We start from the raw sequence: 12,472 nt of genomic DNA on the forward strand, positions 1-12,472 counted from the left end.
TGTGTGTGCTTAATATTGTTAGTGCAAAGTAAAATTATACGGGGTTTTATCCTACTGAAGTATGATCACTAAGCTTTTTTTATTTTTCCCACTGCATCACTTCTGTTTCTCTTTATTAATTTTCTTCCAAGTGAAATTTTAATCCCATGGTATTGCTGGAAAGTTTCAAATGCGTGTCTTCAAGTAGTTGAAGACTGTCAAGCGCTGCTGGTGTTTTAAAATCACAGTCTGACACTGTTCACAGCAGTTTTGCCCTGGGCAATTATAGAGCTCTTTGTTGATTTGTATGCCTGTAGCGTTCAAAAGAAACTTTGGTTTTGGGATTTGTTGGTTTTGTTGTTGTTGGCTTTTTTTGTTAAATTGTGTCTTTTTATTTCTGCGTGGGAAGATAAGAACTGGAGAAAGAAGTGCAACTACAATGCAACAAGTCCCACTGTTTAGTTTTATTGTGTTGCATTACCTTCTCTTACAGATAATGCATGTTCCAGATTGTAATAATACATATGTATTAGACCAGAACAAGAGTGATTTTGAGAAGAAAATAATAATAAAAAAAAGTAAAAGTGAAATTAGATCAATCACTGTTTTTAAACCCATACAAAATACATATTGCTCCTCATGCAGGCAAACAATGCAATGCTCACTGTCATACTGAGGCCAAGCTTTTAATAACAGCAGCAAGGGAAATATTTAGGATTCTAAAGAACAAGAGACAAGAACTGATAAAGTGTAGCTAGCATTTCCATTTTACTGGAGCAACAGGCCTTGTTGGCTTGGATCAGTTTATTCGCTTGACACTTGGATCAGAACACCTAAAGCTGCTGAAAAATTTTAAGTCTTATAACACATACTTTGGCTTTTAAAGACATGTGATTTACGGACTTCTGCTTCCCTTTCTGCTTGGGAATGCTGTAGTGCATTTGTTGGCAGAGCCTAGTTTGGGTGCTGATTTAAAAAGAAGTCAAACCACAAGGCTGTAGCAACTCAGGGGAAAGCTCTTAATTCAGAAGACCCTTTCAAAATTATTACATATTTCTGCTCATAAGCACAATTTGGACACTGAACCCTTACTACTTTTCTTCTGGATACTTTTTAAATTAATATATGTTTTTTCAATTGCAAAACTATCTGGAACTAGTTTGTTTTTAATAGTTTCTTTATTGTCAGTAATTAATTTGGCCTAGAGCAGATGAAGTTTTACACATGCAAAATATGAAGAATTATGATTATTTTGCAAGGGTTTATAGAAGACTAGATTTGTATAGTTGCAAGATGAGTGTATTCTACTGGGTGCATATTAAAGCCTAATGGTTTTCAAGGAAAATAATTATTTAATTTGGAAGCTTGAGGGTAACTATTTTTGAGATTTTTCTGTAGGAGTTGGACTTGTTTACTATAAGTGTCCCTTCCAACTCAGCATATTCAATAATTCTATGATTTTATGACATTGAACTTTTTTATTAATTCTTTTTTCCTGATTCATCGCTCTTCATTTCCACTGCTCAGAAAATTCACAGTATTGCCCCACACATATTTGTTTTGATTCTCCTTCCTCACTGTGTTTTTGTAATTGTGCTGAACTTATTCTCATCATTTCCTTTTTGCCTATTTTTGCTTGGTGCCTTTTGCTACCCTTTCTTCATTATCATGACACTATCTGTTACTCTTCTTTCCTTCCTTTCCTTCCTTTCAAAAAATCCAGCTGTTCAGAATAAGCCAGGGGAGATAGACATCCAACTTGGTGCTGTGCTGCCAGTGAAAGCTGAAAAAGCATTTAGCATCTTTCAGGAGTTTAAACCCTTGTGTCTTCCAAAAGGTAGTCAATGGTACTCTTTTCTTAGTGATGTACATCTGAATTGTTATTTGTTTTTGATTAATCGAAAGTAAACTATTTGTGGAGATGATAATAAAGGAATTCACCTGTAACTTTACCACCATTCCCATATAGTTTAAAAAATGGGATGGCTTCTGAATAATTTCTCTGTGGAGGGATTACAAAGGGAAACGGTATATTCAGATCAGTTTTGTTGTTTTGCTTTTGCAGGGGTTTTATTAATACACTAAGTCCTGTCTTCGCAGATTGTTAGGAAACAAAGCCATGTACTCTGCATTGGGATTGCAGATCCTAAGTGGGATATTGGTGCAGTATTACAGCCCTTTATCCAATGGTCCACAGACAGGATAAGGTCTAAGAAAACTTAGCAGTGTTCATGGATTCATGCACCATTTATAGCACTTACCCATCCTTAGTTTTGTGATGAAAACGTTCATTGTCCTGAAGAAGTTGCCTCACTGTTAACGTTTGGTTTGTGATGGTAAATAACCAATTCAATACAGGTGACTGCAGCTTTACAGAATGGAGAGGCCACTAAATATTTACTGTTAATACTCTAATTGAAAAAATTTGATGCTGCAAGTGACCCAGTGTCATGGGTTGGTTTTTTTTCCAGAACATCTGATGGTGGAAAGACAGTTGGTACCATTGAAGTCAATCTTGTGAAAATGAGAGAGCTAGAGGAGGGAGAAACAGACCACATCACAGCAGATACTCAGGATCAAAAGGTAGAAACTCAGTTTATTGCATGAAGTTAATTAGAATGATCAGTTGTACCAGATGTCTAAAATACTAATTACCAAATTGGTTTAAGAACTTAAAACAAAATTTCTGGAGTAAGTACTATGTACACTTATCTCCCTCAACTTAAAAAAAACAACAACAACAAAACTTGTGAAAAAAGTGAAAATGTACAGAGTAATATTCTAATCTGAGTTTCCTAGGCCCTTTCCTTCTTTAAGAAAAAAATGCTTATTTTTATCTCAACTGAATGTATTTGATCACTTCTGATCAAAAACTGTCCAGAGAGATGCCATAAATACAGCTTCCTTTTTTCCTTGGATAGCTGCTTTGATTTCTGCCCTTGAAGTCCTGTTCATGTTGATTTTTATGTGTAATCTGCGCCCACCATACTGAAAAGCTGGGAAGAATGACAGACAGGCAAACCAAAGAAGAGGTGAATTCCCTTGCAAAGGGGCAGGCTCATCTGCATTTCATGGGAGCACACAATTTTTGCAGCCCTAATATGACAGTTTACTGCTTAACACTATGGTGTATTCTGTTCTTCATGAATAAAAGGAAGTATTGCTACAGGGTATGCATTATTTTTTTTTGTTTGGAAGTTACATATAAGATTATTTTTTGAGAAAAGGACATTATTTTCAATATCTTTTCTGCTTCGCAAAATCAGTCTGCTTTTGCATCAGATTCTGAGGGTAAATGTCACACTTTTTTTTTTTCACCACTTATCTCAGAGGACTTCAATGCCTTTTTAAAACAGTAGATGAGCGTGACCAGTTCCAAAAAGCCAGCAAATGCTGTGAAATCTTTCTGATTTTGACATGTAAAACTTGCACAATATAGGCAACACGAGCTGTTTTTTCAGCCTTCTCTTTTATTTTGCTTTTCTGCCACTGCAAAATGTCGAATGAGACTCATTGCAGTTATTGGAGATGTAATTAATGACCTCTGTCTGGCCTGGGGGAGACAGAAGTATTTAATAGCATCTTTCCAGGGGCTTCTAATGCTTGTAAAGAGAGACCAGACTCATGACCGATGTATTTTCTGTGGTCTTTAAATGAGTTCTTGGTTTGTACAAATCAGTTTCAACACAGTCTTGGTTTATATGTTGAGAGCGAGGATGCAATTGTGAGAATGATGAGTTATTGAATTAATAAAAAATAAGTAAGTTTTGAACTGGGTTTGCTCAGTTTTAGATAAACTCTGTGCAGGAATTTCTCACAGAAGAGGAAGGTGATGGTTAAATTAATTTTCAGATATCGCCTGGTAAAGAGTACATCATGTGTTGCTCTCTGCCTTAAGTTCTCGACTGAGCTTCTAGGAACTGGGGAAGCCCTAGGAACAGAGCTCCCTATGACCTTCAGAGACTCCCATTTGTTTTCTGGATGGGGGTAGGAGGAGCATTAAAAATATTACATGTAGGTGTAGACTGATTGATTTTTCATATAAACTTTTTATACTTTTATGCACTAATCTTATCAAAGCAAGATTCTAGTTCACTTGTATAACAAATTACTTCAATCACAAAGTCTGAGCACATTTTAAGGACTTTTTTGTGCTTCCTACTTTTCCCTTGTTTAAAAACTAATGAAGTGTTTTCTTGCACTGTGCATGTGAAAACTGCTTTGCCTAAAGAAACTTTTTTGAAAGCACAGAACTTGTCAAAAATTGTTTTAAACTAAAGTGCCTTATTCTTATAATAAAACTTACTAAGCTAAACTATTATTATCTCTCAACATTTCTGTCATAATACTGGTAGGAAACATTTTGTTATGGAACAGCTGATCAAACTTTTTCATTTTCTTGGCTATAATTCTGATTGTGTTACAGTATCTTGGAACAGAAATATAAAGATAAAAATGTAAATTATAAGTAAGACTTTGGAAGTTTATATTATTATCAGCTATGGTTTTCAACCTACCTTTTATGAACTGCCATGGATTTATTTCAGACCCCTGAATGTGACACATTTGTGTTTGTGTTTCTTTTGCAGTGTGCATTGGTTCGTGAGTGTACAGCCACTGAAGGCATAAGTTGGAAAGACAACCTGCCTTCCTTAAATGCAGGTAAGAATTCCAATATCTGTAAGAGATGGCTCTTGCAACTCTATACCCGGTCCTGAAGAAATCACACGGATTTGTGGCAGAGCTCATAAATGTCTCTTCAAATGCTGCACAGATGTTTAAGTTCAATATTTTAATGTTTTAGACATATTTGACATTATCATTTTACTGAGAAATTTTAATAAATATGTGTCAATTGTGCTTTCTGAAGCAGAGCTGAAATCTCTATCTCCTGCATCTTTACTGTTCAATGATTTTCAAGACTGTCAGTGACTTCCATGGGCATGGAATTAACATCATTAGTTTCTGTCATATCATTGCATGGCATTCTGTTAAATAATTATGCATTATTTGTAAGTTAATAATCAGGACAATCAATCTCTCTCATAACTGATGAAGTGGCAGTTTCAGTTTGATCTGGAAACTATCTGCCCTAGAATGAGGGGAGCTGTTGGCAAGGCATTCTCATTTCTAGGTCAGCTCGGGGCTTGAGTGCATGGTGTTAATCTAGATCTATTTTTCTTTCATTATGCTGAGAAATATTACATGCTGATATGCTGCACCATAAAACTTTTATTAGCCCAAGTTTGTGAATCTCCATTACTCTGCAGTAACTATGTCACAAATAAGTTATATGGGTCATCTACAACCACAGCACTGTCAAAAATTCTGTTTGCTACATACAGTTGAGGAGGAATGTTACTGAACTTTTAAAACTTTTTAAAATCTTTACTGAAATTTTTTCATCTGACTTCTCTGATAGGCCAGACTTTCTGAATCAGCTTTGCAGTCTGAAGGAAGCACTAAAAACTGCCAAAATTAAGTTCTTCTGTATATGCATGAATATTGTAATTTTTTCCTGTGAGTTGTTGAGATTGGATCAGAAACAACAAAAATATGTTCTAGAGAAATACCATTTATTTTCATCAATTCAAAGTGAGAAAGATGTTAATTGAGAATTTCTGAATGTACAGAAACTACATCTGGCTCCAGAAATTCCTGAACTGGAAATAGCTGGAGGCAGAGAGGGTATCTTGTGTCTCTAGGTATATATTTATGGCTTTTCTTGGACACGAGATACAGAGCCAGTTGAAGGATTTGGTCTAACCCAGTGCAGTTCTTTGATTCTGTATGTCACCCAGATTAGTGAGACTTGAAGAAATGACACTTCTGTTCAGAGAACAATACTGATTCACAACTGATTTTTTTCTATTTGTTGCCTCCATTGTGTAGGTTTGACTGGAATTTTTTGTTGACTTCTTTTGTATAGAAAAATGCTGTAGGTTGTGATTGTATTTTGTTGGAACTTCCAAGGTAGATGTCAGTTTTAGGAATATTGAATTCTAGATCAGTTTGTCAAGAATATTTGCATGTGATTCTACAGTGTATCTAGACGTTTTCACATTTGTTATTGTCATATACAGACACAATATAAAACTAAAGCCCACCCAACACTACTAGGGTTTATAAAGTCATACATATCATGAAGAGCATTTTTTTTTTTTTTTGTAATTTTTTAGGTTGTCAGGCTTTTTTTAAAGAATTGAGGGGAAAGAGCTGCATATGCAAGAAATGACAGCATGCAGGATAATGGAAAGAGTTTGCATTCACAGGAAGTTTTTTTCTGATAAATAATTAGTCTTCAGTCTGTTTCCTGTATTTGTGACTTTGTCTTCTCATCCAGCATTGCCTCCATTTTCCTGCTGACACCAGACACTGATTCCAGGTTTTGTCCTACTCTTTTTATTGAATTCCTAATTTCTTTTCTTAGAAAAATTTTAGCTCTCCTTTAATATTGTCAGCCTCTTTCTCCAATCCATCAGACTTCTTGCCCAGCATGCCTCCATGACTGGGCTTCCTGTGGATTAAGGCTCTCTGTGTTGCCTGGAGACAGACTGGATTTCTCATATGGATACCTGTGCAGAAGTGTCAGGAAACCTGATAACATCAACAGTGCCTGCACTGCTTTCCCTGCTGTGTTCATACAGAACTACCCCCAGAACAGTATGTTTTCCATATACATTCATATTTAGTACATGTGTATGCTGTTGTAAAGCTTTCTTGTACTTTCTGTTTCTTGTTGTTTATCAGGCCTTCAAAATGATGAAACTGAAAAAAAAAAAAAAGCCTCTGTGAATCCTTAAGCCTGTAGGTATAGAAGAATGCTGGCATTCTTCCGAAATTTAAATCTTAGGATAGGGAACACTCAGCCCTCCAGTGAGTTAGAGATGCCTATTGAGTGAGTGGGAATGAGCAGTGTATTTCAAAGCCTTATCACTATTTCATCTATACCCCAAGAGATTGAATTTATGTCTCAAAATTCAGTTATTTATTTATAATGCTGGAGAGTTTGCCAGTTGTTTACATATAAACAAATTGAATTCTAAATAAAAAAAGAAAATAAAAGTAATTGAAATTAAGCAAAATTAAGAAAGCTGTAATTATTATTCCTGAGGTAATACACATCATATACCTATGCTACAAAGAAAGATGTAAATAGGAACACTGTTAGCAAATTAATATATGGCAGAGACATGCTTTGGTCTGTGTTCAGTAGGGAATGAAACTAAAACCAGAATATTCAATCTTTTATAATTTTTTATTGTACTTTCAGGGGAAGCAATGTGAAGGATAATACATGGAATAAAAAGCACAGAGGTCTTCATATTTAAAAATAAGAATGTCCAAAAATGTGGATGGGTAAATACATGGCATTGGCTTGTAGGCTTGATGCTCTAGAGAAAAGCTTTTAAAACAGGGTTTTCTCTTTTTTAACCACTGCAGTTCATGTGGATTTTGGGGTTTTTTTAATGCCTCTTATGATCACTGTCTAAATACAGGAAGGATTGTCTTTATAAAACTTCCACTCATTTTAATCACTACCTTTTATAAAAGCCAGTTCCGGTCTTGCCATTCTTATTGTACATGCCTTCTTGAATTTGGTTCTGGACAACTTGTTATAGTTAGAAATTAATTACTGTTGCAATTGGAGGGGAAGATACTTCTGAGATTTTTATGGAGTTGCATGGCTTCAGTAGTTCTATTTGTTTATAAGGAAAACATCAAGTACTATGCAGCTTTTATTGGCGGTCTTGAGCTTTAGCAATACTGCATATTGGGATTATTTGGGGGAATTCCCAGGCTTTTTTTCTGACTTTGTAAATGAAATTTTCTTCTTAAACCCATAGGGATATGGTTTGACCATTTTAAAAAACTTACAACACACTTGATGTTGTCATATATGTATATATGTAGCAGGAGTTTCATACTATCATCTTTTTATCACAAAAGTTTTGTACCTTTTCTGTGTTTTCTGGTGAGAAGCTCCTCCGAGCACACCCTTTCTCCCTCACCAGGCAGCCAACTGACTCCAGTTCCCTTCCCACTTCAGCACATGTTCTCTTAACAAACCAACCCATTCTTTTATAGCTCTCTTGTTCTTATTAGTTACAGCTGTGGCCTGTTCAAGTCAGGCCTCCTTCTCATTTTTGATAATTGCCCCAGCTGCAACTCCTTAGGGGTAGGATTACTTTCTATACTATCTCTATTCTATCCCCCAACAACTTGAGATTATCCCCATCTGAAAATTCAGCTAGTACCTGGAGAGGAGATTAATAATTCTAGCAACAATAAAAGTCACAACTTTGAATCCATATTTTCAGTGTTCTTTGTCCCTTGCTGTAGTCGTGATGTGTTTTCTGGGGTTTGGTTTTTTTTTGTTTGTGATGGTGGTAACGGGGGAGATGGGAGGAAAGAGATTATTCAGGTACAGATTTGCATTAGGTTCTCACAGATTATTGTGTGTTTTTGTGTGTAGTAGATTCTGAGTGTGAATTTAGGGGTTGGTCTTGGAAAAAATCCCTTGATAAATTCCTTGGGAAGTAGATATAAAAAGGTAAAATAAGGAGTCTTTTGTGTCTGGGGCATGATAATTTCAAATGTCCAGGTAATATACTGATCAGGGGGCACAACAGAAAAAAAAATAATACCAACCCAAAATTATAATCTGGTTTGGCAGTTTTCTGTTTAAGGCCAGACCCAAATTAGCCCTTTGTTTCCTGAGCTCTCCCTAACATTTGAAAATTTGTATTCCCTGCCTTGTTAATGGGAGATGATTGGTGCCAAACATCAGCTTTGTCACTTGTCAGAAATTGTTAGTATTATCGATGAGACAGATTTCATTGATTACAAGAATCTCAGCAGAAGAGAAGGATGGTAGGAAATATGCCTTGCCACATATTTTAACCAAGTGATGTAATAAAGCCTGAACACTTGGTGAAAGTTGATCACAGGCACAGGACTTTGAGTTTTTTTTTCTGTAAATAAATCTGCGTGGTGAGGATCCTTAAACTCTAAAAGTGTGTGAAAAAATGTTTGAACATTGAGATATTTTGAGTACTAGTAGTAAAGAAAAATTGCTCTTTTTAACATGCAGAGAAATTAAGCATCTCTTTCGCTTATTTCACAACACTGAGTGAAAATTTAGTTTTTGAAAGTAAAATCACTAAGAACTAATGGCAAAATTACTCTAAAAAGGCTTATAATATGACTATAAAAAAGCAAGAAACACTTATAATGTACTGTAATTAAGAAATAGTTGGTTTCTAATTGTAAAGGTGTGAATTATAATATATATAATATGTATCATCTTTATTGTCTCCCCCTTCACAAGAGACTGAAAATAGAATAAAAATTTTTAAAACACCTCTCAGTTGCTCCATCTCTGGGTCAGAAAAGGGCATAATCTAACAACAGTTTTTCATCAAAGACTACTGATAAAAGACATCTCAGTAGAGTGATGGGAATACAGAGCAATACAACCAACCACTTAAACATTGCTCCTTTCTTTGAGTTGCCAGCAATGGGTTTATTATCAGTGTATTTAAATCTCTGGTTTGCTTTTAGGCCTTTCCTAAAGGATTTTTGTTAATAATCCTGATTGCCTAGATAGACAAGATAGTTTGTGTACTTTCTGTTTTTCATTCTGTATAAATCAGACTACATAAACATTAATGGTGTCAGGGAGTTGTGAATTGAAATGTCTATTAGTAGCTGTCATTTTGACAGCAGCAGTTTCCCCGCAGCACACATGGGGAATGTATTCCTCTGAGTTATAGACCACTCAGTGGCTGATCAATGGGAGCCTGCTGGAAGGCAGCTTTTTCCAGAAGGCTTGAGAGAAAAGTAGCTGTGGAGGGTTTGGATGGCTGTCCAAATTCAGTCAAAGTTAGGATGCCATGGACATGTGTGTTAAATGACAATCATTTGTCTCCAAGTAAGCTTATCAAAGTAGTGAAACAGAATTTTTCTTCCTCAGCATTTTTCTTTTATGTTCTTTCTGGAAAATAAGAGCAGGGTAAAAAAGAAAATAAAAGGATGGAAAGGAGAGAGTCGATTATATGGCATTATTTTAAGATCTGAATGGAAATGTAGCCAATACATTAAAACTGTGAAATAAAAAAATGTGATGGGTTTTAAACATAATCTTCCAAAATACAAAGAAATGTGATTTTCTTATGTCACGTTGCAATAGTGATCTGAAAACAGTGTATGTAAAATATTGACAGGGCGGTTTTATTTATTTCTATGTAGTGGCAGTGTCTTGACCACATCAATGATCAAGGTAACTTGACCTTTGACCATGTTAGAGTTTCCTTTAATGTAGAAGCACCCCTTCTATTTGTGTTAATGATTTGTGTGTGCATATCAAGAGGAAGATGCAGCTGAACTCTGAGAACTGTGCAATTTATTGGAATTGTGAGTGGTTCTAGCAGGTGGCAAGCTATGGTGGTGACTGTATTGAGTTCATTGTTCATTTATGTATTCTGTTTTTCCTAATTTCAGCTTAAATGTAGGAAAAGAGAGTCTAATTTACATTCTCACTACTTTGAAGACCTAAATTCAAAAGTTTCCTACTCTGCTGGTAAAATGTGATTTATTGATGTACTAGTAATATGTACTAGTAATAATTTGTCCTCCACATGCTGGTATAAAAATGAAATAAAAATTAAATGTTTTTAGTAGAATTTTAATGGTTCTAAAATTAACTTGGTAAGCAAGGGGGAAAATAATATAATAATTTTGCAGGTCATTGTCATAAATTTTCAGAGTCATATAACCACAGTAAAGCAACAATATTATTTTTCCTCTTTGCAGTGTTGAGAAACCCAGTTTGTAAGTTATATAGATTCCCTACTTCTGACAACAAGTGGATGCAGATCCGCGAACAGATGGCTGAGACTACCCTCTCTTTCCATGTTCCTAAAGAACTCATAAATCTGCACATAAAGGAGGATATGAGAAGGTAAGGAAGAAGCAGCAATATAAATTATATTTTTCTGACTTGAAATCATGCAAATGATGAGCTAAAAATATTAATTTGAAGTATGAAATTGGCACTTTCTGGCTGCTAAGAATTTACAGTTGTAACTGAATGTGGTTGTGATATTTTGTGAAAATCCCTTTGCTAGGATTTTCTTCTCCTGAGAAGCTGAGAAGGCCTCAGCTTCAAGTGGAAACAATTTGTTATCTGCTACTGTGGAATGCAGCAGGTGCTTTCTCGATTGGTCAATGTGGGATGTTTCTACTTGGCGACCAATCGAGGAGGCAGCAGCTCTCGGACTCTCTAGGAGTCACAGAACTTTGTTATTCATTCCTTTCTATTCCTGTCTCGCCTTCTGATGATTCTTTTCTCTCTGTTCTTTGTAGTATAGTTATAGTGTGGTCTTTTTTAATGTAATATATATCATAATATAATAAACCAGCCTTCTGAAATGGAGTCAAAATCTCTCCTTCGCTTCACCCAGTCCTGACTGCCCAGAAGACCCACGGTAATAAATGGTGACCCCAGACGTGGCAATAACTGAACAACAGAATTGACTGCTCAATAGGATTCCAGTGACCTCATAAGTTCTGAGCAGTGAACTGTGCTGAAGTGCGGTCATGGCTTCAAATCTGTGAATATCACCATTTGGTTAACAATATAAATATTCTGGAATATTACATAAAGAATCAAAAAATGACAGGGGTGTGAACGACATTGTTTTGTGTTTGGTAGAGTTCATGACAAATATTATGCAATGAAAGACAAGTTTATAGCAAATTAAGGAGCAATGAGGATAAAAATGACATTCCTCTAGCTAATCTAAATTAGTTGGCATTAGAAAAGGATACCAAAGTAATGTTTGTTTGAAACCCTAATGTTTGGCCTTGTAACCCAGAGAGATGTCTGAGAATCATTGCAATGTGTATGGCCTGGAGAAAAAGGAGATTAGGGAACACAGGTGTCCCAAAAGCCTTTGAATGTCCAGTTTCCCATTGCAGTGATTAAAATGGCAGCCTGTCCTTGAATCCTTGTAAGCTGTGCTGATAAAATTTGGGGAAACAACTTTATTTTAAGTAGTCCGGGGCTACCCTGAAGACAGTGCCTCCTTCTTCCAGTGATAATGGATGATGTAGAAGATATTGCCTCCTTCCTCTTTAAAGTTACTTCACACATAGATTGGCATCTGGTCTCATGTGTTAAGAGTAATGCTGTGACCTAGTGTTGCATCCCAAAGCCATCCTGTGCATTTTCAGGCAATTCCTTCCTATTGTGGTTTACAGAGGTTGTTTGTTCTGCAGTATGGACCTACTTTTCTTTTTTTATTCACCCCATCTGTTGCTTCTGTGTGATGTTTATGTGCCAATAGAACAGCATGGGGGAGACTGGAATCTTGATTTTAATAAAGTCGGTGGACTGATACATACTTATGCATGGTGATGATGGATTATGAAATTCCTATGAATTGTTATAATAGTTTATTTTAGTAATTTAGTACTGTGTTTAGGCATT

At 35.7% G+C, this 12,472-nt stretch overlaps 1 protein-coding gene across 22 annotated transcripts in view; it reads left to right on the forward strand.

The window, feature by feature from the left end:
- The window catches only part of INPP4B (inositol polyphosphate-4-phosphatase type II B), a 380,968-nt gene that overhangs the window by 189,165 nt on the left and 179,331 nt on the right, over nt 1-12,472 (forward strand). For all 22 annotated transcript variants that reach the window (XR_005256730.1, XR_005256729.1, XR_005256731.1 and 19 more), the window contains 3 exons: nt 2,451-2,562; nt 4,569-4,641; nt 10,795-10,942. Coding sequence is in view for 19 of the 22 variants with exons in the window: in XM_038135230.1 (XP_037991158.1) it covers nt 2,451-2,562; nt 4,569-4,641; nt 10,795-10,942 (333 nt within the window). In the remaining 3 variants the exon portion in view is untranslated. The remainder of the gene's footprint in view (nt 1-2,450; nt 2,563-4,568; nt 4,642-10,794; nt 10,943-12,472) is intronic.

This window comes from Motacilla alba, chromosome 4 (genome assembly GCF_015832195.1).
Source record: "Motacilla alba alba isolate MOTALB_02 chromosome 4, Motacilla_alba_V1.0_pri, whole genome shotgun sequence".
Taxonomy (NCBI): domain Eukaryota; kingdom Metazoa; phylum Chordata; class Aves; order Passeriformes; family Motacillidae; genus Motacilla; species Motacilla alba.